The 25,735-nt window shown below is 42.1% G+C and overlaps 1 protein-coding gene across 1 annotated transcript in view; it reads left to right on the forward strand.

Annotated features, from left to right (window-relative positions):
- ADAM7 (ADAM metallopeptidase domain 7) overlaps positions 1-10,293 on the forward strand; it is a 91,045-nt gene extending 80,752 nt beyond the window's left edge. Inside the window, exon 23 of the mRNA XM_070417028.1 lies at positions 10,123-10,293. Within this exon, the coding sequence (XP_070273129.1) occupies positions 10,123-10,293 (171 nt within the window). The remainder of the gene's footprint in view (positions 1-10,122) is intronic.
- Positions 10,294-25,735: the final 15,442 nt, after the last annotated feature.

Genomic DNA, 25,735 nt, shown 5'->3' on the forward strand with positions numbered 1-25,735 from the left:
TGCTTATTTGCTTTCAGGTGAATTTAAAATTCCAGGACATATCCAAATTACTCAATTTGTATTTGTATCTGTTAACATTTTCTTCATTTCCTATTTGAATATCTTTGCCTGTAAAAGATATAAGGTGGCATTTAAGGATAATTCTGGCTCAGCTAAGAGTCATATTGGGATCAGTGCAGTACAAGGTGAAGCTAAGACATGGTCAGGTCAAGACCAATGGAACTAACTCTCTAGGATATTCAACTCTGCATCCTAGAGCTTAGGCAAGGGTTTCAAGCAGAGATACATGCTCAGAAAGTGGATGGAAGAATGGATGAACAAAAAAAGAGTGACTGGATTAATTGATCTTGAAGAATGTGTGTGCTAACTGGGGGTTCAGCCATCCAAAGCAATTGCAGAGAGATCAAGACAAGCAGGTCACTATGATCAGTGATAACAGAGAATCAGGGGCAATCCTGTGGCTCATGATATGAGACTCCTTAGCCTGATAGCACAGCTCCTTCCTAAAGAATAACAGGTGCCAGCAACAAGGTCTAGGTCCTAGTAAAGGAAATTAGAGTTGAGGTGAAGATTCTCAGCTCATTATGGAACTGAGAAGTTGAGCAGGGAGACAATACCCAGCCATTTGGAACAAAGAGGTATGCTTCAGAGGTAAAGCTGGAGACTGTAGCCTGTGACATTCAGATGTTCAAGGTTCATCAGAGGTGAATATTAGTGACACAAATTTAATTCAAGATCCAGTCATTGGGAAGTTGGATGCAGTCAAGGTTCTTTTTTCTGTTTGGATGGGGATTGGCTAGAGATTTAGAAGTAAGTTAAGCCAGAAGTGCAGGGTTTTAGCACTCATAATTGAGCAGGAATGAGTAAAGTAGGAGGTGATACCAGAAAAGTCCTGCTAATTACAAAATCTATTTTCTAACCCTGAGGAAAGGGAAGATGGTAAAAAAAAAAAAAAAAAGAAGAAGAAGAAGAAGAAGAAGAAGAAGAAGAAGAAGAAGAAGAAGAAGAAAGAGGAGGAGGAGAAGTAGGAGAAGGAGGAGGAGGAGGAGGAGGAGGAGGAGGAGGAGGAAATGATAGTAAGGTGGGTGTATCTACATGCCTTCCTATAATCCCTACAACTATTTTGGGTACTAGGCTCCATTTGTCTCAGTTTTACAGACTAGGAAACTGAAGCTCATGGAATTTAAATAGCTTATCCAGAATTACAACACAGAAAGTGATAGAGCTAGGTGTCAAATCTAGATCTTTTCCAAAGTCATTATACCTTCAGTAACTTTAAAACTCTGAGAAACTACGTCTGTGAACTAAGAAAGAGACAAAACAAAAAACACCCAGGTCTTTTTCTCTGGAGTGGACTTTCCTCATCCCGTTAGCTATTAAGAAGTATGGTTATTGCCCTGGCCAGTGTGGATCAGTTGGTTGGAGCATCGTTCCATGCACCAAAGGGCCGTGGGTTCACTTCCCTGTCAGGGCACATATTCAGGTTGCAGGTTTGATCTCTCCCCCTCCCCCAGTTGAGGCACATGAGGGAGGTAACTGATGGAAGCTTTTCTCGCTCTACCCCTCTCCCTTCCTCTTTCTCTAAAATCAATGTTTAAAAGAAAAAAAAAGTATTCCTGACTTCTGACTCACTCATCATCATATTAACCAGCCTTCAGATTTTTATTAAGCTGTGTTCTAAGAAAGATGCAAAAATTGTAACTCCTAAATCTTAAACTCATAGAATTGACAACACAAGATAGAAAGTGTTGGATAGCAATATACTAGGTCACAATATTAGCACAGAGCTATCATGAAACAGGACAAATGGATCAAAATGTGAGGTAAGACTAGTTAAAATCATTGTATTTAACTTTTTTACTAATTTTTGTTGTTATTAATCCTCACTGGAAGATATTTTTTCCATTGCTTTTCAGTGAGAGAGTAGAAGGGAGGCAAGGAGGGGAGGGGGAAAGAGAGAGAGAAACATCAATGTGAGAGAGACACATCGATTGGTTGCCTCCTGCACCTGCCCCAATCGGAGGCAAGGGAGCAAACCCACAACCAAGGTCCGGGTACGTGCCCTTGATGAGAATCAAACCCATAACCCTTTGGTGCACACCAGCCATTGCTAAAATAGTTTTAAATAGAAGCTATATTTTACTTTTGCCTAAAAGATTAGTGGGATTAAGAAGATGGGGAGTAAATATCTGCTCTTGATAAACTACTTGAGTCTTACATCTTTGGGTTCCTTTAAACATTCTCCTATCCCTTAGCTGTATTTATCTTTTTTTTCCACATACACAGATTTCAACTCCCCTCTCCAGCACCTAAACCCTGCACTACCCCCAACTTGCCCATTGGGTATTTCAGAAGCTACAGGGTGTGGTACACATAACAGATATCAGCTTATGACTCTCTCTGCACTTTTTTTTCAAGGACTAATTTTTCTAGCAAGCAAATAGAGATAGTATGATTCAGCAGAAAGAAAATTAAGTTTTTAAAAATCAAATTGACCATTGGTATTGTTTTAAGTTTTGAATGGAAATAAGTGGCATTTGCTTCTTTAATCTAACCATATGTGATATCACACAGAATGTCCTTAGTATCAAGAACTAGCTCTAATACTGCACTACACAGGATTTATAAACACAAGGGTTAAAGTATTAGAAACTATCTTAAAGTTACTTGAAAAGTGAACAGCCAATGAAACACACTTTCAATGAGGTAATGCTATTACCTTCAGCTTCATTGGTTGAGTCTAAAATTTCTGTTTCCAGGAGTTAGAGGACAAGTTTCTCTGCAACCAGAAAGAACTGGATGGTCTCCAACAGCTTATATAAGATATTTTATGATCACTCAATACAAGCAATTCCCTTCTCAACCTGCCAATAGTCCCCTCTGAATTACTTCCCAACAACACACATAAACTTCACTGCAGAGGTTTCTGCCGGTTCCAAACAAAAACCTATAAGAAATTTTAAAATGCAGTTAAATGCTCAGTGATTATATTTGTTTGCTATTGTGTAAAAAATACTGCACTACCAGTTCAGACTAGTTGTTCTTCATTCCAGCTCTGATCTAATAATCTTTGCAAATGTGATTTGCTACTTACTGCTTCTAGAATGTTTTTGTTTGTTGTTTTGTAATATTCATCTGAGGACATATCTACTGATTTTGGGGGGGGGGGGGTGGCGAGAGAGAGAAAAAGAGAGAGAGAGCATCGATGTGATAGAGGGACATCATTTGTTGCCTCCCTTAATGCACCCTGACCAGGGATTGAACCTACAAGCTAGCTTAGTTCCCTGATTAGAATAGGCCTCCTGAGCTTTTGATGTATGGGACAATGCTCCAACCAACTGAGCCATACTGGCCAGTGCACTGCTTCTAGAATTTAGTTTCTTCTTTTTTTTTTCTCTTTTTTTTTGGAGGGATTTGGATTTCTTAGCTGACAATAATCATAATTGTGGTGGTCCAACCTACTTCAAAGAGTTTTTGCCTGCAACAGCATTTAATTAAATACTGTATGTTCAAGATACCTGAAAGTTATACTTGTCAACCTCAACTTCCAGGGTAGCCTATCATTTTAAGAAAAGAAAATATTGATGACATTATTTTTGAGGCAAAATTAGCCCCCTTTATAAGCAAGCACAGAAAGCCTCTTGGCCAGAATTGGTACTTACATATGTTGAAGAATTCCAGGAAATGAGAAAGAAGTCTGTGCATTAATGCAGGCTTTCTTTGGGGACAGTTCTATCCAAGCCAAACTGCCTTGAGGGTTAATTATCTATTAGAATATTGCCCTTATCTTTGTGAAGTGTAGACAAGCTGTCTGTGACATTGGCAAACTTAACTTCCATCTTCAAACACACTAGGCTTTGAGGCAAGTAGCCCTTTCACATTACAAATCTAACCACCTGGGTGTGCAATACACAGGGTATGCACATCTGCAGCTTTAAGTCTCTTGCCATCTTGACAAGAAAAAAAAGGCAACAAATTTATTTTCAAGAGACAGTGCTAGTAGAGCCTTACTATATTTCAAGCAAAACTCTTTATACCCTTACTACCCAATCCCCACCTTCCAAAGTTATCACTTCTTGCATCTTAATAAATGGTAATCTCATTCTTCATGCATTCAGACAAAACACCTTGGATTTCCCTTTATTTCCTCTTTCTCTTTCCACCCAATAATGAAATTATCAATCCTGCAGAGCTATCTTCAAAATATGTCCACAATCCAGGCCTTTTTCACAACCTCTTTTGCTACAACTCTACTTGAAATTGCTGCCATCTTCCCCTGGTTTATCATAAGAAACTCCTTACCACTCTCCCTGCTTATGCCCTTGCCTTCATACAGTCTCCTGTTCACATAACAACCCGAGAGATTCTTTAAAAGAGTAAGTCAACTCTGTCACTCATCTGCTCCAAACCCTCCAGTAGTACCAAATCATTCAAAATAAACCCCAGAAGTTTTATGATGATCTGGCCTTACCTGTCTACCTCGTCTTCTACTACTGCCTCCTTTTGTTCCTTAAATACATCCAGCCTGTCCATGTTACCTTTGCATTGGGTTTTCCTCAGTATATGATGACTTTCCTCTCTCTCTCTCTCTCTCTCTCTCTCTCTTTCTCTTTCCTTCTGAATATTTCCTCTCATTACCTTTCAGAGGTCTTCTCAGATCATTCCATATAAAATAACACTCTATATAAACCCTATGTTTTCTATATTCCTATATTTTTTCTCCACATTTATTATCACCATCTGGAAGACTTTATATTTTCTTATATATTGTCATTCTCTTGCACTACAAAATAAACTCCATGAGGACAAGAACTTCATCTGGATTTTTCTCTTATATTCTCAGCATCTAGCAGAGGTGTTGAAAAAATATTTAACAAAGTACTCCCGAAAAGTGCTATTTTAATATCTGACTTGAAGTAGGTATGAAATATTTTAATATTTAAAGAAAACCAAAGGGGAATTATGTAGTATTAAGATTGATCCTAAAATGTTTGTAATTTGTATGTTCCCAGAAGAGACTTCTGGCATTCAATCACTGTAAATATCATTGAAATAATTATACAGCTGCTTATGGATCTCATCTTGATTGGGAAAATGAGAGAAAGTAGCAGACAATGAATGCTTTAATAAAGAGGTGAAGAAAATGCTATGGAAACAGAGATGTGGAGAGGGAATTAATGCTAAGCAGGAGAGATAAAAACAGGGATCAAGGAAGACTTCTCAGAGAAAGATTATTTTGGTTTGGGTCTTGAAGAAATGGTAGGCATTTGCCAGTTAGAAGAAAAAATATATTGGGGAAGGTCTTTCAAAGCAGAAGGAACAACAGTTACACAAGTATAGAGACATCAAACATCAAATGTGGCAGGTCACAGAGAAAGGCAGAAAGAGGCTAGAGCGCTAGACCCAGCATTGGCGTCTGGAGGGAACGGAAGTAGATAAGGGTAGTCACCCAGGGCCAGATTATGAAGGATATTATACTTTAATATAGTAAATTGCCCCTCATCCACAGGAGATACGTTTCAAGACCCCAATTGGATGCCTGCAATTACAGATATCACTGAACCCTACCAGTATGAGCACTATATTTATTTCTATACATGCATACCCTGTCACTTAAAGGAAGCACTTTCTAGCTTCCCTTTGGCATATTCAAATTGCCAGCATCACTACTCTTGTGCTTTGGGGCTGTTAATAAGAATTATTAAACACAATCACTTTGATACTGTGACAGGTGATCTGATAACCAAAATGCCTACTGAGTGACTAACAGGTGGGTAGTAGCATCTACCACGTGCACACAAAGAGATGATTCATGTTCTAGGTGGGACAAAGCAGGACAGCTCAACACTTCATCACATGTGTCAGAATGGTGCACGATTTAAAACTTATCAATTGTTTATTTTTATTTAATATTTTCAGACCACAGTTGATTCCAGGTAACTGAAATGGTGGGAAGCAAAACTGCCAATAAGGGAAACTACTCTATTCCATATACTTGGGCTTGACCTTTGAGGCAGGGGAGCTGAGTAAACATCAGATTGGTAGGATAGGAAGATTTATCTGGCACTTGGAAGAGGATAGATTGAAATAGGAAGAGACCAAGTGCAAGTCAACTAATTTGGTAGTTTCCATAGCCTAGGAAGAGGAAAATAACGAAGATGTCAAGGAGGGCTAATGAGCCTGGAAAGGAAACCATAGATTTTAGACAAGACAGATTTCCATTAGTAATCCAATGTTATTTGTAAGGAAGAGTAGAACTTAATGGCTCCCAGATTTCTAGGTTGGGTATTTGTGAAGATAATGGTGCTATTAACAAAATAAGGAGCACAAGAAGAAATAGGTTGTTTGTGGGCTATAGTGAGATTTGCTGGGCTCTGTGGAATTTAAGGTGCTAGAGGGACTTCCAACCTATAGGTCCAGTATGCAGATCTGTGTGTGGGTTTGCAGCACAGGAGGAGGTGGAAGTTGAGACGAATTTGCACATCACTGCAGTGGAAATGGGAGTTTGAAACACGGGAGAAGGAAAGGTATATAGGAAGAGCACCATGTGAGAAGGCGATCGAAAATGAAACCCTGATGCACTAGTACTTTAAAATGAGCATTCTGTATCCAACAAAAACAAAACAACAACAAAAACTTGTTTTATGTTATCCCAACAGTTCTTAAAAAGGCTGTATTATGTTAGTGAGGAAAATCTTGTTTGGATAACAGGTTTGGATAAGCAAATTTGGGATATGCAAATTTGCTGAGAAACTGCAAGTTAACAGAATAACTGAAGTTCTTTGAAGAAAAATAGGGAAAAAGAGGACAACTAAGAAAGGCTAAATGCTCAGAGAGAGAGAGAGAGAGAGAGATCCTGGTAGGAACTTAAAAAAACATATCTAAAAGAAATTTGAAGTTCTATGTTCAGCTTAATGTTCTTGCCCTCAAATGAAAACTTCAGCAAGTCTACAGGTCATTGATTTATTTATGTCTGTGGATTCACTGGCATGGGCAGGGACGGGGAGAGTGGTGGGAGGTTCTCAAAGATCTATTAATTTCAACTTTTGCAATTAAATGACAATGTATAAGGTAGAGGAAGCCATGAGAATCTAGGCCACAGAAACTGACAAAAAACAATTGTGTGGAGGGCTCCTTACTTCCCAGAGGATCAGGAAGTTTCTATTGATCTTTGTGCTACACAATGTAGACCAAGCATGTCAAACTCGCAACCCACAGGCCGCATGCCTTGTTTATTTGGTCCATGTTAGCCTTTGAGTTTGACATGCTTGGTGTAGACAGACATGAATGGTGTATATGAATAAAACATACATAATGGATTCAGCTAGCTAGTTATATGATTTTAAGTGAGTTGCCAATATTTACCCATGTATCAACTCATTTATATATGCCCCTATATTCATATATCAAATTCAAATTCAAAATGATAACTTCATTGAGATGCTTAGCATGAACAATCTTATTTATCTGTATATTTCCCACCCTTCTGTGTTCATTACCATGTATATATGCACAATGTTACCTCATTGCACATCCTAAAATAATACAGGGATAATATATGTAATATTTTTAAAGCTACATATCAATCTGTGATTTTAAAAAATGAACATTTTAATTTTATGAGGATTTTGTGATTAGGCAACTCATGCAAAACAGACAAAAGAAACTTAAAAACATTTTCATGATGCAAAAAGCCCATCAGAAGGGCTTTAATATAAAAGTCAAGACAGCAAAGCAAAGACCTTCTTTGCATTCTGCAGGCAGCCCTATTAGTTTCAGAGAATTCCCTTATTCATGCTGCAGATACTGCAGAGATGTGGGTGCGGTTTCTAATACAGAAGCTTGCTGTCTATGAATATTCATAGGCACACTCTAGCTAAAACCCTCCAATAGTTTTCCCAGACAGTTAAAATAGCAACAGTAAATTTCAAGATAATCAGATATAATTAGCTAAGAAAGGATGCTGAGTTGTTTGAAAAGCAAAGTATACAGCACCTAAACCCAAAGCCTTCCCTACACTGGGCAAGTCTCCCCTGAATCCTCCTCTTCATTTGGAGGTTGGAAGGATTAAAAGAGAAAATTCATTGAAGGTGGTCAGAACCAGCCCCTTTCCCTGCACCCTATAGTAAATACTCCAGAAAGATGTTATTTTTGCTAATGTTTCTATTGAGTATGCACCATGTGGCTTTCTGTCAGGCCAAGTGTAGGGATACATGGATTTAATAAATATTTATATATGGCTAAGTGTAGGTACATAAGAAGGAAAATAGATGTGTGTCAGATTGCTTATGCTTCAGTAAGAAAATATATAATGATACAATGCAGCAGATGCAGAAGAATGAATCCTGTCCAGTGGAGATGCCAGAGGTGACAAGGAAGTTGGGGAAGTGCATTCCAGGTAGAGGGCAGAGTCAGTCACAGTTTGTGCAAAAGCATGATTAGCATATTGAGCAAACAATAAAAATGTTAGGCAGTTAGATCTTAACAAAAGAGGAAGGAGACATCTGAGTAAACGATCAAGCCTGATTAAGTGGAATTAAGATTCAGCCTTCTAGTAACCCCGGGCAGTAACTGGCATCGCTCGCCAAATGGACAAAAACATCCAAATGGGCTGGAAAGACAGCTTTTTGGTCCTCTGGTAAAAATTTTTGGCAACTACAAAGGGATCAGGAGGAGCCATGGCTTGTAGTAAAAAACCAGGACCTGACTGCCTTTGAGTTAGCGGATCAGCTGTCTCCTATCTTACTTTCTTCCAATCTGCCTTGGTCCCAGGTGTTTCAGCCATACTTAATGGTGGGCATGGGTTGTGCCTTTGAGAGCTATTAGGGCACCCGCCACCATGATAAAGAAGTCCCTCATGAGAGGATAATCTGGTAACCATATGGGCCAGAAGTGCTAGGCTACCTGCCAATCTCAAGCAAAAATCATCCACAAGGCACAGTACTTCAGGAAACACCTTCTCAAACTCCACAGCAGTTCCCTAATAGGATTAGTTGGAAATACCGGGATGCTCTAATTAATCTTTCTCTAATGGCCTTTCATACCCCTTGCTGGCCTCTGATGTTGCTGTCTCTGGTTAATACTTTAATGCTCTTCTGCCCCTTATGTGGGGACTGAAATTCCTGATCTTTTCTTCAGACTCTCGAGTACTCTCTGCCTTTAGCTCCATCTTCCTCCAGTGGCAGGAGAGACACAGCTGGGTGCAGCTGCCACCACAGTTCTTCTCTCTCTTTCCCCTACCTTCAGTTCTTCTCTCTTCCCCACCTCGCTGATTTGACTGCATGCCCTTTCTGGTGCTGGATCTAGACCTGCCCTTGGCTACTTCCCCAAAAACTCTCCCCCTCTGCTCCCTCCCCAGTACCATGGCTCCTGCCATCAAGACATTTCTCTTTATATCAATCTTCAGGGTGGTCTTTGCTCCTTCAGAACAGGGGCAGGGTATGGGCCTTGGGATGCCCTGGCTGGAAAGGGAGCTATGCAACTTCCTAGGTTCTGGTTGTGCCATGGGACCAAGGAACAACTGGGGATACTCTTGTTTCCCTTAGCAGCCCAGTTACTTCCTCTTTTACAGGGAAGAAAATCTCTCTCCCCAAAGTTGGTGACTCTGGCCAGTCTTTACCTATTATGAGTTATCCTACAACAGAGAAACTGGGATCTTTGGAGACCTGGAGTCTTAAAAGCTCTCATTCCCGAGGTCTATACCCAGGAACTTACGGCGTTATTGGTGGATCCTTCATGTGGAGTTAAGGCCACCTGACTGAGCAGAGTAAACCCAACTAGCAGTGCCTGATCACCACTGTGACTGTTGGTAAGGCTGCCCTCAGAAGATGGGGTAGCACTCCAAATCCAGACACTAACAATATTGTAGTCTTTGGGAAGGCCTTCACCCCTGTCAAAGTGCCAGGGAAAATCTGGCACATCTGCAGGAACCACATCATATTTTTCCTTCTAGAAGGCATAAAAAGAGCAGCTCAGGACATTTATAGGGCATGGGCCTTGGGATGCCAAGGCTGGCAAAGAGATCGCACACCCAATCCTAGGTTCTGGTCACATGATGGGACTAAGGAACAGCTGGAGACGACCATGTTTCCCTTTGCTGCCCAATTACTTCCTCTTTTACAGGGAAGGAAATCTCTTTCCCTGGAGACAATAGGCAATATCACCTGCACACTTGCCTTCACACTTGAAAATTCAGAACCAGAAACCCGGTACCAACATCCCCACCTGCTTATCAACCCTTACATCCCTCAGTACCTGATGAACCTTCAGAACAAAAACTCCTCTGCCCCCTAAAGGTAGCAGGAGGGCCTCTGAGAATCATCCAAGTTCATGTGCCCTTCTCAATGTCAAGGCATGGCTTAGTAGAATCTCATAGGACCCTATAAAATTCATAGAGGAATTTCAAACTTTAACCAAAATTTACTATTAATCTGGAAAGACTTAACTGTCCTTCTTTCGCAATGCTGCCAACTGAGGAAAAGCTCCAAATTTGGGGAGCATCCCAGCAATATTCAAAGTTTTTATAAGCAGCCAGACTGCAATCCCCCACACCGATCCTAATTGGTTTTACCAACCAGGGCAAATCGGGCACATCTACAGGAACGACATCATATTTTTCCTTCTAGATGGCATAAAAAGAGCAGCTCAGGACATTTATAGGCATGGTAAATTTCTGCAAAATCTGGATAATAGGATTTGGACTCATTACTAAACCCCTATATGAGTCCATAAAAGGCCCTGACACTGATCTGATTGAATGGACAGGCACACAATAGGCTTTGAAAAAATTCAAGATTTACTCAAAATAGCCCCAGCACTTGGGATCTCAAATCTCAAGAAATCATCCTATATAATAAAAAGGTAATATGCAAATTTCCCCTAACGGTGGAATGACTAGGAACGACCAGTCGCTATGACACGCACTGACCATCAGGGGGCAGATGCTCAATGCAGGAGCTGCCCTGTGGAGGTCAGTGCACTCCCATAGGGGGTAGCTCCACTCAGCCACAAGCCAGGTGATGGCCGCAAGTTCAGTGGCAGTGGCGGGAGCCTCTCCCGCCTCCTCAGCAGTGCTAAGGATGTCCAACTGTGGCTTAGGCCTAAGTTGTCAGTTGGGCATCCCCTGAGGGCTCCTGGGCTGCCAGAGGGATATCTGATTGCCAGCTTAGGCCTGATCCCCCCAGAAGCAGGCCTAAGCCAGCAGGTGGACATCCCCCAAGGGGTCCCAGACTGTGAGAGGGCGTAGATCTGGCTGAGGGACACCCCAAGTGCATGAATTTTCATGTACCGGGCCTCTAGTTTACTTTATATGTGGCTGAAAAGCAGGGAATAGCCTTCAGAGTTCTCAGCCAGAAACACGCCAAAGGCCTACTCTTTTCAACCAATTAGTCTCAGTGGCAGCAGGATGACCAAGATGTGCAAGGGCCATTGCAACTTCAGCACCTTTGGTAAAGGAGGCTGTAAAATTAAACCTGAGACAGCCACTAGAAGTCCTAACCCCACACCAGGTTTAAAGGATCTTAGAAATCAAAAGTCACCAATGCTTAATGAGGGGGTGGGTACCTCACTAGATACCAGGCCTTAATCCTAGACTCCCCTTTGGTGACTCTCAAAGTATGCCAAACTCTTAATCCAGCCACTCTCCTGTCTGTGAATGAAAGAGAAAGAATTTCACATTCCTGTAGAGAGGTAATAGAACATATTTATGTTTATTCCAGCAGAGATGATCTAAAAGACCAGCCACTAGACAATCCAGTTAAAATACAGTAAACTGATGGCAGTTTTATAAAGGAAGGAGTTAAGAAAGCAAATATGCAGTAGCAGACCTCAGTCAGGTCACTGACACCCAGGTATTGCCTCCTAACACCTTGATTCAGAAGGCTGAGCTCACTGCCTTAACTACAGCCCTACAGTCAGGGAAGGGACTTAGAGTTAATATTTACAGATTCTAAATATGCCTTCCTCATTTTACATGCCCATGCAGCAATATAGAAAGAGTGGGGGCTCTTAACAGCAAAATCTCCCCTATCCAACATCACCAGAAAATTCTTGCCCTTCTACAAGTAGTACCAGGACCTGCGGAGGTAGCTGCAATTTACTTTAAAGGACACCAAAAGGGAGACACAGATATTATTAAAGGAAATAACCTAGTTGATACCATCACAATTAGACCCACTACAGGCTAGCTTATTTCCATAGAAATCTATCTCCCCCAACAAAGGTCATAATACACAAAAAAGGAACGTGACTGGGCTCAAGAATGAAGGTGTCAGCTAAATCCTGAGGGATGGTGAGAACTAAATCACTGATTACTTCTTCCTCAAACCTCTCAATGGAAAAATCATTTAAGGGCTTTATGATTCCTTGTATTTAGGCAGAGATGCAATGACATCACTAGTTGATAGACTCTTTAAGAACTTGAGCTCCTCCAAACTATCAAGGAAGCCACAAAGGCTTGCAATTTATGCTAAACTAATATCCTGGGAGGGGAAATAAGATCCCCTTCCCTCCTAATCCTTATCCAAAAATGGGGAACCTACCTAAGATAAGATTGGAAAATAGACTTTATTCAAATGCCTCTCTCTCTCTCTCTCTCTCTCTCTCTCCCTCTCTCTCTCTCTTTCTCTCTATCACACACACACACACACACACACACACACGCGCACACACACGTATTTATTGACACCTTCACAGGTTGGGTAGAAGCATGCCCCACTTGAACAGAAAAATTCCTACTAAAAGAAATCATTTCCCAATTTGGACTTCCTAAGTCCTTACAAAGTGATAATGGCCCATCCTTCCTCAACAAGTGTCCTCTGCTTTAGTTGTACAATATCATCTCCACACTAGCTGGAGACCCCAATCCTCAGAAAGGTTGAAAGAGCCAATCAAACTCTCAAGAAAACTTTAGCCAAACTCTGTCAAGAGACATCAGAGACCTGATTCAGACCCTTACCTATAGCTCTTCTTAGACTTTTAACAGCCCAGAAAATTAACCTTAATCTCAGTCGCTTTGAGATGTTATATGGAAGACTCCTCTTAACCTTTGACTTCTTATTGGACACTGAGACTCATTAACTTGTTAAATACCTAATTAACTTAGGGCAAAACCTGGAAGGAAGGCTCTCCCACTGACCAATTACAACCTAAATGGGAAGGACCTTATCAGGTCTTCCTAACACCACTACAGCCGTGGAACTCCAGGGAATCACTAGCTGGGTCCACCTGTCTAGAATTAAACCTTTTTCTTCTGAGTATTCCCAGGAGAATCCAGAACAGGGAGTCTACAAGCATGCCTATGACTGCCAACCCCTTGAACACTTGAAGTTTTGTTTTATTTTGTTTTTTAAGGAGAGAAAGCCTGGAATCCACAACCAGTAAAATTAAAGCCTCCCATCTAGAAGCTGTCATGTTGCAGATGACCCTACAACAGGATACCAATTTGTCCAGCAGCACCATCCTCTAGACACCACATATGCTGCTTCCCAAGGACAGCAATAGCCTAACCATGACTTTACAAAATCCCTATTTCCCACATAAAAGCTGAGATCCTTTCTTGGCTCCCTTCATCCTTTGACAGAAAGCAAGAATCTCGGGGCCAGAAGGTAGGCATGACTACGTCCCTTAACAGCTGGAAGAAGCTACAGAAGATAAGACATTTATCCATACAGTCTTGTAAGAATAAAAGTGTCCAGAGTTCTTGAGGGGGGAATGTTAGATGAGACAGTTAATTAGATGTTAATAAAAGAGAAGAAAGCAAATGGAACCAGATTAAGTGATTGAGCCTGATTAAGGAGGGGGAAAACAAACAACAACAACAACAAAAGCCTTCTAGTCACCCTGGGGAGTAACCAGCATAAATAGAAAAAAAAAATCCAAGTGAGTGGGAATGAGAGCTTTTTGGTCACCTCAGGGAATCTGTCCAACTAACATGGTGTGCAGAAAGAAGAAAACAGGAAGGGAATTCCTTTTACTAAGTGCGTGTGCAGTAGAAGCCAAATGACAAAGCAGAACTATGAGGAGTGGGCAGTACAAGACAAAGCATCAACCATAAAAAGGAGAGTGGCATTGGCCTGACAAAATTTTCTTTTTAATTTTTTTAAAAATATATTTTATTGATTTTTTACAGAGAGGAAGGGAGAGAGATAGAGAGTTAGAAACATCGATGAGAGAGAAACATTGATCAGCCGCCTCCTGCACATCTCCTACTGGGGATGTGCCTGCAACCCAGGTATATGCCCTTGACCGGAATCGAACCTGGGACCTTTCAGTCTGCAGGCCGACGCTCTATCCACTGAGCCAAACCGGTTTTGGCCTGACAAAATTTGATTTAAAAAAATGTTTAGATAGGAGGAGGGCACAAGCCCTAGAAATCCAGGGAAAAGATTGGCCATGGGGAGGGCACAAACACAAGCTGGCATAAAGAAGAGGTTGGGTAGTTTGAAAGAAAGGCTGATCTTTTCCAAACCCAAGGAAATACATGGAAGCTGAGCAAGGACCTCAGGGTAGCTGCTACCCTCTAGCCCAGCCGTGGGCAAACTACGGCCCGCGGGCCAGATCCGGCCCGTTTGAAATGAATAAAACTAAAAAAAAAAAAAAAAAGGACCGTACCCTTTTATGTAATGATGTTTACTTTGAATTTATATTAGTTCACACAAACACTCCATCCATGCTTTTGTTCCGGCCCTCCGGTCCAGTTTAAGAACCCATTGTGGCCCTCGAGTCAAAAAGTTTGCCCACCCCTGCTCTAGCCTGTCTGCTGTCTCCCTCCACAAGAGTGTACTATTGCTTTCACTCTAAAAAAATCTTTCTGCTATCACCTAAAACTCCTCCTGAGTGAGTGTCCCTGAAATACTTTTCCCATGACACCGCTGAAGAATCTATTTCCTCCAGTAACAAAAGTTTCTCGTACCCGGAAATTAGGCTTGGGCAGAGAAGAGGAGAGTCCAAGTGAGCATCCGGGTAGTAGAAGAAGACCTGCCCCACAACCTCATCACCGCTTGGTGTGTTGCTTTCTTAAAGACATTTGGAGTGTCTGTCTTGAACCTGCCTTCTCTCCTTAGACTAAGAAGTCTGTTCCTTCAGCAGCTAAAACAAATTACCCTCACTGGCAGATGGCTGCGACTGCTGTAGTTAAGGCTGTCTGGCATGCCTGCATTTCCAATAAGATCCCCTGATTTATTTTTTCTGCAGTAATTAAACTTGTAGGAGTTTTTTCTGCAATGACTTAAAAATGCCAGTTGCTCTGGGTCTCACTGAAGATGTGTGTTGTCATTGTCAGGTTCCTCAGGGACAACTTCAAATGTATCTCAACCCCTACTGTGGCTATTTTAAATTTTCACCTGTGAGCCCTAGGAAATGCGCCTTATGTCCAATACTGAGGTGCAGCTCACATTGGAACTAAAGACTGATAATGCTCTTATCTCTCCTCTCTTAGTATTCTGACAGAATAATGACTCTATCCTGGAGTATGCTTGTCAGTGTTCCCCTGGTAGTAACTAGGGAGTAAAACTCTTTCAAGCTATGGAGAAATAACTATTTTGGAATAATTTATGTAACTAAAAGGATGCAAATTATAGATTTCAAGCCAAAATAAATACATAAACTTTTTAAACACATGGAAAAATGAATGCAATGGATGTCAGAATTTTGCTTAAGAAATTCACAGACTTTTAAATGAAGCTTCTATTATCCTACCTCCAGTAACATGCTTTTATTTTCTCATGGAAGAATCTGCAGGCACATTTGCAGAAAAGACAAAGGAGGCCAAAGGAAAGACATGAGCAATAGAACCACTCTTTGCACAATGTTGCTGGAGCGAATCATTCTTCAGATAAAACTGAAAGTTAGCCAGGTGTTATATTGTGATTTATAATAAGAAATATATATTTAGTATTCATCCTTACTCCTGGCATAGACTTCCTAAAAACCTTGGAGTTTCCTGAAAGGAGAGCCATAAAGGTGTCTTTTGTTATGTTAATAAGGCAACTGTTGGAAAACTCCAAAGGTCACTAACTAGTTGCCAGGGGAGCCAACCAAGTATTTAAAAGGTTGAAACTTTCAACCCCAGCCTTCTGACCTCTGGAGTGGGAACAGGGCCTGAATCAATCACCAATGGCCAATGATGGAATCACTTGTGCCTATGTAATGAAGCCTCCATAAAACCCAAAAGGAAAGGGTTCAGAGAGCTTCTGGGTTGGTGAAAACATCCAAGAACTAGGAAGATGATGTTCGCCAACTCCACAGAGAGAAGTTCCTATGCTAAGGATCCTCCCAGACCTTGCCACGTATATCTCATCATCTGGCTACTGACTCTAATATCCTTTGTAATAAACCAGTAATCTAGTGAGTAAACTGATTTTATGAGTTCTGTGAGCCATTCTTGCAAAATCATTTATTTCTAGTAGAAACAGGATTTGTTCATGGAGTCACAAGTAAAGCATTTGGGGGAAGAGGTGAGCAATAGGTGCAAAACTTTTTGGAGAGAAAAACAAAGGACTGCCCCCAGGTACCCGATGTCTCATCCGTGACCAGGTGGCTTAGCTCCATCTCCCTCGGAAAGAGTCCAGCCTCTGGGCCCCAAGACCCACACCAGCACCTGTCAGGCCCAAGAGAGCCAGGACCCAGAGATGAGACCTGCTCTGTGTCTCATTCCCATCTGCACCTCCACCCACAAGGCTTGATGGCACCTGGGCCATGACCAGCACTGCATGTGGGCCTGCACTTGGGTCCACACTGCTGCCGGGCCTGCACAGCTGCTATGGGGAGCATGCCAACAAATGAGCCCCAGGCCTTTATCAGGTTTGATTATATCTCCTTGGGTTTGGGAAAGGACAAGCTTTCTTTCAAATTAACCAATCTTCTTCCTAATTCTTTATAGGCTTGTGCAGGGCCTGCCCCCTAACCAATCCCTTTCCTGGTCTTCCAGGGTCCATGCCCTTATCCTAGTTCAGTGATGGTGAACCTATGATACACGTGTCAGAGGTGACACGTGAACTCATTTTTTTGGTTGATTTTTCTTTGTTAAATGGTATTTAAATATATAAAATAAATATCAAAAATATATATCTTTGTTTTACTATGGTTGCAAATATCAAAAAATTTCTATATGTGACTCGGCACCAGAGTTAAGTTTGGGTTTTTCAAAATGCTGACACGCCGAGCTCAATAGATTCGCCATCACTGTACCTAGTTGATCCTTTCCCCAGATTTCCCAGGCTATAATCCTCCACTTTATGCTTGTCATTTTGGCCCCTACTGCACATTCCTTGAAGTTTTGCCCCAAGTAGTCTGTAGCCCAGCGATTGAGTCTACCTCTGGTCTCACACCTTGAATGTCCCTATTCTGAGCTGCTCTTCCTTGCCCCGTGGAACTGGGCTCTGTGGGGGTATCCAGGTACTGGCCAGGATTTTTTAAAACTGATTTGTGTTTGGGGTGGTGCCCCTAGTTTGTAGGAGGGGGTGTGGGCATGTCCTCTCCTTCTAATGCCTCAGCTCTGCCCACAACCCTCTTCACCATCCCAAGCAGGAAGGGATAAAAGGAAAATCTGAGCCCCACTTGGCACTCCAATCTTTCAGCTGGGCGCGACCTCTGCCAAGGCTCCCACAGGCCAAATTTCAGAGTCCACAGCCCCACTAGACCAAGCTGCTCGGCACAGATTTCTAGCCCAGAGCCTTTCACCCTTGCCTCAGGTCACAGCTGGGCGAGGCAGAACCAGCTGTTCTGCAAGTGGGGGAGAGGAGTCTCCTCGAGGGGGAGTCCATCCTCTTTCCCAGGGCACACTGTCCAGCCCTGGTCCTGCTCTCCACCAAAAGTTCTTCCAGAGAATAAAGGGTCCCTTAGATTCACTGCTGGGTGTATGGGTCAGACCCCTCCACTGGCCCTGACTTCCACCCCGGGGCCCCACCACAGATACAGATGGAGGCACACTTCCCAGGCTGGTGTAATAAAGCTCTGCTTGTGATGGTGCGGTCTGAGTCTCCCAGGTGGAACAGACCACCACTGATTTCCATAACCAGAGGCCACGTTGCTTCTCCGTTGCTCTAGATCGGGGATCCCTGCAGGGGTCTGAGACCCCCATGCTCCCAGGGGGTGGGGGCTGTGCTGTCACACCTTCCCCTCAGCTTCCCAACCATAGAGTTGCATGAGTTTACTCACCCTCTACACGTCTCCTTCTGTCTCCCTCCATGCTCCCCACTCAATATTTCAGATCAGCTATCCTTCAACTGGATTTTCAAGCTGAATACTCTGAGCTTTAGCTGCAAGTCCTGCCAGCAAACAGAATTTCTGCTAATCTGCAGCCATCTTGCAATCTCTGCGTCTTTTTTTTTTCTTTTCAAAATATGAGTTAATTCAGGAACGACAGGTGGATGAGATGCATAGGGCACAGAGTGTCCCTGCCCTCTCTGAGCCACTCCCCTGGAAACTCTATGTGTTCCCCACTTTTATTATTATTACTTTTACTAGAGGCCAGGTGCACAAAAATTTGTGCACTTGGGAGGGTCCCTCAGCCTGGCCTGTGCCCTCTTGCAGTCTGGGGCCCCTTGGGGAATGACCACCTGCTGGCTTAGGCCCACTTCTCGGGGGACTGTGCCTAAGCTGGCAGTCAGACATCCCTCTGGCAGCCCAGGAGCCCTCTGGAGATGTGCACTTGCCAGCAGGGAGCAGGCCTAGATGCAATTGAACATCCTTAGTGCTGCTGAGGAGGTGGGAGAGGCTCCTACCACCACCGCTGCACTGGCAGCCATCAGCCTGGCTTGTGGCTGAGCAGAGCACCCCCTGTGGGAGCACACTGACCACAGGGGGCAGCTCCTGCATTGAGCAACTGCCCCCTGGTGGTCAGTGTGTGTCATAGTGAACAGTGATTCCCAGTCGCTCTGCTGTTAGGGTCAATTTGCATACTACCCTTTTATTGTATAGGATAGAAGCCTGGTGCATGGGTGGGGGCCGGCTGGTTTGCACTGAAGGGTGTCCAGGATCAGGGTGGGGGTCCCACTGGGGTTCCTGCCAGCCTGGGTGAGGGGCTGAGGGCCGTTTTCAGACTGACCACACCTCCCTCAGGGTGGGGGTCCCCACTGGGGTGCCTGGCCAGCCTGGGTGAGGGGCTGAGGGCCCTTTTCAGGATGGCCACACCCCCTTCAGGGAGGGGGTCCTGCTGGGGTGCCTGGCCAGCCTGGATGAGGGGCTAATGGCTGTTTGCAGGCTGCCAAGGCCCCCAGTGGGGACCCTCACCCCATGAAGGTGTGGCCACCCTAGGTGAGGGGCTGATGATTGTTTGCAGGTTGGCTAAGCCCCCCAGCAGGGACCCTCATCCTATGAGGGTGTGGCCATCCTGGGTGAGGGGCTGATGGCTGTTTGCAGGATGGCCACAGCCCCTAGCCACCCAAGCTCCCAGTGGAGGCTGGCTGGAAGCAGGTATCTGGGATTTATTTAGCCTCTATAATTGAAACTTTGTTGCCTTTTGCGGAGGCCACAGCCAGCCAGAGCAGGCGGGAAGCTTGGCTTCCTCCATCGCCAGGACAACCAAGCCTCCTGCTTGCTCCAAGCTCTGTGACTGCCAGCCGCCATCTTGGTTGGGTTAATTTGTATATAGTCGCTCTGACTGGCTGATGGGCGTGGCTTGGGCATAGCAAAGGTATGGTCAATTAGCATCTTTGTCTTTTATTAGTGTCAATTTTATTTTATTTTATTTATTTAATCCTCAACCAAAGTCGTGTGTGTGTGTGTGTGTGTGTGTGTTTTACTAATTTTAGAAGAGAAATAAAGAGAGAGAAACATCAGTATGAGAGGGAAATATCAACCACTTGCCTCCCACAAGTACTCTTGCCAGAGATCCTACCTGAAACCTGTGTATGTGCCCTGACTGGGAATTGAACCCCTGACTCTTCAGTGCATGGGACAACACTCCAACCAACTGAACCACACCAGCCAGGGCAAGATGTCTTAATATTTTATAATCCCAAAGGCTGATAGGAATCTTCACAATTAAACAGGATTTATGCCAAGGTAAATGTTTACTTAGAACTCTAGAAAATCTGATTAGTGATTAGTAGAATGAGCTATTTTAAACTCATGAGCCAAAGTCATTAAGAAAAAGAAAATTGCCTCTCTTGTTGCATTATATTTTAATTCCAAGCACAAAGACTTATTTCAAAGCTTTTGTTACAAAGCTCATAAACAACAAGTTTGAAAAATGGGACAACAGAATCACAGTAGGATCCTAACACTGCATGTGTCATTCTTTACAAAATTGGCCAAATTTCTACAGCCCCAGACCAGCATCCAGGGTTCTAGGGGTGAAGGCTCATTCCCTGTCATCACCTCTTAGCTCATGCCTTTGAGAAAAAACAATGTTACAGGTTTCTATGGGAATTGCAGTTTTAAAAAAATCACTTGGTTAGCAGCCTGTTTTTCTTCATACTTATGGATTCCCCCCTAAAAGGACAATAAAAGCAGTAGCTACTTAAAATTTTACAGGAAAAGCAGCATTTTGCAGAAGTGCCAGAACTCGAGTTCAGTTTGCTCAGCTCCATGGTACCTTTCCTCACAGTAATTGGAGCATGCTATGAGGATTCGGGGCACAAATAAAATGAGTCAGGATTTTGCAGGGCGAAGTAATTTAGGATTTGCAGAAAGGCCACCTGGAAGCTAAGTTTCTGCTAAGTCCTTTTTTTATTTTTAAAATTGTGATCTGTTAATAGATGTTTTGCTTGTATTGAATTTTTATAAATCATGTTCAAAATAAGGCTTGATATATGGAAGGCTTGATCACCTTTTGAGAAATGCAAAATAAAGGTTCTTAGAATGGGAGGAGGATTCAAAGTTGATATAGACTATCTTGGCACTTTTCCTAAATCTAAAAAGAATCAAGAAACCATGAAGTTGTAATGCATACAAGAAAGGCATCATATAGTTTTCAGAGTGATTTATTATTTTAAAACAATATATTCACCAAAATATGCACAGATTTTATCTGTGTACCTATAGTGATTACTTCATATACATTGTTGTATTTTATAGTGTTCTCATCCATGTAACTAGTGATCAGTTTAACAAGCAGCACTTTTAGGCACTACTTTCTCCTGAACAATGATATTATGTACTAAATGTTTTATTCTCTCAAAATTCATATGAAGCCCTATCTGCTAGTGTGATGGCATTTGGAGATGGGGCCTTTGGGAGATGAGATCATGAGTGTGGATGGAATTAGTGCCCTGATAAAAAGAGACACCAGAGACCTTGCTCTTTCTCCTAATAGATGAACAAAGAGGTCATGTAAACACACAGAAAGATGATAGCCACCTACAAGCCAAGAGAAGAGGTTTGAGAATGAAACTGACCTGGCTGGCATCTAGATCTTAGACTTCCCAGCCTCTGGAACAAAACCATCTCAGCAAACTGGGACTAGATAAAGCATGTCCTTATTCTGATAAATATGGGCAATTTTCTCCTTATATCAAGATAAATAAGCCAAACATGAGGAATACCTACAGTGTAATTCTAGATATAATGGTTAATCCATATATTGTAGCAGGCATTCTTGAGTTAGCACAAAATAGCATATTACTTTTACCACTTCCCAGTAATGCTAGAACTTACAACACTTTAACTCCATTTATCCCCCATGCTTTTCACGTTATTTTTGTCACATATTTTTATTCTACATATATTTCAAATCCATAAGACATTATATACATTCTTTTCTACAGTTAATATTTCTTTACATTTATCTTTCCACATTTACTTTTTCCAGTACTTCTCATTCTTTTATGTGCTTTCATATTTTCATTGAAATCACTAATTCTTCCTGTAAAACTGTCTTGCATTTTTTTAAATATAGGCCTGTTGATGATGAATGTACTCACTTTTATTCTGAATGTGTCTTTTATTTTTACCTCCATCTTTGAAGGATATACGTACTGTGTGTAGAATTTAAGATTTTCAGTTATTTGTGTTTCAGCACTTTGAAGACATCATTGCATTTTCTTCTGATTTCCATCAGTTCTATAGGAAAGTGATCTGTCAGTCCCTCAAAGGCAATGTGCCTTTTTTCTTTAGCTTCTGTTAAAATTTTCCTTCTCTTTGATTTTCACTAGTTTGGCCATGATATCCCTAGATATTTTAAATTTATATTTATCAATCTGGCTTTCTTTTAGCTACCTGAGACCATGAGCTGATTTTTTTTATCACTTTTCAAAAAATTTCAGCTATTATCTCTCTAAAAACATTTTGTTTCAGCTATTATCTCTCTAAAAACATTTTGTTTCAGCTATTATCTCTCTAAAAACATTTTGTTTTTGATATTCTTTTTTCCTCTTCAGTGCTAATTATATATATATATATATAATTATCAGTATAAATATAATACCTTTGAACATGACCCACTTTTCTTATATCTGTTCTATTTTCATTTTTATTATTTTTAAATGTATTTTTTATTGATTTCAGAGAGGAAGGGGGAGGGAAAGAGAAATAGAAACATCAATGATGAGAGAGAATCATTGAACGGCTGCCGCCTACATGCCCCACACTGGGATTGAGCCTGCAACCAGGGCATATGCCCTGACCTGGAATTGAACCTGGTCCATAGGTCAAAGCTCAACCACTGAACCACGCCGGCTGGGCTCTGTTCTATTTTTTAAACTCATTTTTCTCTGTGTGTTTTATTTTGGGTATTTTCTATTAAACGTTCTCCCTCTTCACTCTATTATCTTCAGGTATTTTCACTTTGCTGTTATAATTGCCAATTCAGAGATTATGTTTTATTCAGTTGAATAATGTCTATTTGATTTTCTATATGTATGCACATTTTATATTAAATTTCTGAATTCTTTTTATTTTTTTCTGTTTTCCCCTATATTCTTTTTTTTTTTTTTAAATTAAATCTTTATTGTTCAGATTATTACATTTGTTCCTCTTTTTTCCCCCCATAACTCCCCTCCTTCCAGCTCCCACCCCACCCTCCACCCTCACTCCCCACCCACTGTGTTCATCCATAGGTGCATGATTTTTGTCCAGTCACTTCCCGCATCTCCCACACCCCTTTTTCCCCCAAGAATAGTCAGTCTATTCCCTTTCTATGTCCCTGATTCTATTATAATCACCAGTTCATTCTGTACATCAGGTTATTTATTCACTTGATTCTTAGATTCATTTGTTGATAGATGCATGTTTGTTGTTCATAATTTGTATCTTTACCTTTTTCTTCTTCTTCCTCTTCTTAAAGGATACCTTTCAGCATTTCATATAATACTGGTTTGGCGGTGATGAACTCCTTTAGCTTTTCCTTATCTGTGAAGCTCTTTATCTGACCTTCAATTCTGAATGATAGCTTTGCTGGATAAAGTAATCTTGGTTGTAGGTTCTTGGTATTCAGCACTTTGAATATTTCTTGCCATTCCCTTCTGGCCTGCAAAGTTTCTGTTGAGAAATCAGCTGACAGTCGTATGGGTATTCCCTTGTAGGTAATTGAGCCTCTTTCTCTTGCTGCTTTTAAGATTTTCTCTTTGTCTTTTGCTCTTGGCATTTTAATGATGATGTGTCTTGGTGTGGTCCTCTTTGGATTCCTTTTGTTTGGGGTTCTCTGCGCTTCTTGGACCTGTAAGTCCATTTCTTTCACCAGGTGGGGGAAGTTTTCTGCCATTATTTCTTGAAATAGGTTTTCAATATCTTGCTGTCTCTCATCTTCTGGCACTCCAATGACTCTGATATTAGACCGCTTAAAGCTGTCCCAGAGGCTCCTTACACTATCTTCACACTTTCGGATTCTTTTTTCATTTTGCTTTTCCAATTGGGTGTTTTTTGTCGAATCTTTGGTTTGATTATTGTACTCCTCTGGTCTGCTATTGGGTATAATATTCTTTATTTCAGTCCGTGTATGCTTACTTTCTAATTTCTTTATCGTAGCATCGAGGGTCTCATTAGTTTTCGTGAGGCTCTGCACAAATTTATGGCAAGCCCTCAAAATTGCGATTCTTAGCTCCATATCCTCCATTTCTGTCATGTTTCTTTGTCTCCGCATCTTTTATGCTTTCTTGGTGCACCCCCTTGTGGACTCTGTGCGCAGTCTTGTTCTAGCCAAGCCTTAATTGTTGTAGTTAACACTAGAGGGGTTTGACCACCAGGCCGGCTGGCTGTGGAAATCAGCTGTGTGGAAAACGTCTGCCTTCTGGGGAGGTGCTAATCCAGCCTTTGCCTGAGGCAATCGGCAAATGGCTGTGCGCAGGTTTTGGGCGGGGCGGGATCAACAGGGAGGGCGGAGGGAGCAGTTATGGCCACGCTCAGTCCCGTTCCCAGAGGCTCTGCTTCTCAGAACCCCGGCAGCCGCTGCAAACCTCGGAGAGAAAGCTGCCCTCAGGTCCCAACTGATGCCGGATAATCCCGCTTCTCCCGTTTGAGTCTGGGTCCCTAGAGACTCGCCCGGATCTGGAGCCCAGAGTCTGAGACTCACTCCCGGCAGAAAACGACAACCGCGCCCTCAGCCACCAGCCCGCTTTCGCGCGCACCTCGGTACCTTTGTATTTTCCACACTGCGCCGCCTCTGAGCCTCGATTTGCTGTTCTCTTTCCTTCTAGTTGTAGAGTCTCTCTTCAGCCAGCCTTCCTGTGGTTCTGGGTGATGTCCGTTCAGTCTTTTAGTTGTATTTTTGAAATGGTTGTTTGCGGCAGCGGTCTCCGCTGTTTACCTACGCCGCCATCTTGGTCTCTCTCCTTCCCCTATATTCTTGAAGAAATCAAGAATAATTTAATTTCTTTTAGCCCTGGCCAGTGTGGCTCAGTTGGCTGGAACATCATTCAGTACACTGAAAGTTTCACAGGTTCATTCCCCGTCAGGCACATACTGAGGTTGTGGGTTCAATCCTCTAAGGAGGCTACTGGTCAATGTTTCTCTCTCACATTGATCTTTCTCTCTCTTTCTCTCCCTTCCTCTCGCTGAAAAAATAATTTGTTTTAGAGAATTTGTTTGCTAACTCCTATGTTTGGACTACTTGCTGATTTGCTAGTAATGTTTATTTTCTGTATTAGGATTTGGCCCTATATTCTAATTTCTTCACATGCCTTATAAGTTTTTACTGAATGCCACACACTGGGATAAAGAGCTGTAGGTGTTTCAACTTATTTTCTCTTATACAAGAGAGGGATCCCTCTTTCCTTTGCTTAATGGTTAGAATGAGACTGGTCACTTTAATCCAGACTGCTCTGGGCCAACACTGAACTGCAGTTGTGTTAAGACTCAGTCAAGTTCTTTTTCTGCCTGTTCCTAGGACATGGCCCTTCAGTGATTTCAAGTAAGATCATTGTGATTCTTTGTCTCCTCAGCAATGAAAACCTGCAGGAATTTTTGCTCTGATTTTCAGAGTGTTTCAGCTTAGCTCTTTAGCCTCCCATCCCACACAAGAACAACTTGACAATCTTGAGGAGGAGACCAGCTGTGTTTAAAGTCCCTCAGGTTTTTAATTTCAGCACTCCAATGCTGAGTAAATGACAAAAGCTGTGTTGGTTTCTCTGTCTACAACAATGGTCCCCTTTTGGAGGTCAAATCTGGATTCTTAGATTACAGCTGTACCCAGATCTGCCAATGCCTCCAGGGAGAAGATGCTGAGGCGAGGCACCCATGTCAGTTGTCCACTCCTGAGGGAATGTTCCCGTCTCATCTCTTGCTTTCAGGTTCCCTGCCCTTAGTATTTGTTTTCTAAGTAGCAGGAGACTTTGGAAAATTCCACTCAGCTTTTATGGAA

The sequence above is a fragment of the Myotis yumanensis genome, unplaced genomic scaffold (assembly GCF_028538775.1).
Source record: "Myotis yumanensis isolate MYYU_CA2020_CCGP unplaced genomic scaffold, mMyoYum1.0.hap1 SCAF_5, whole genome shotgun sequence".
Lineage (NCBI taxonomy): Eukaryota > Metazoa > Chordata > Mammalia > Chiroptera > Vespertilionidae > Myotis > Myotis yumanensis.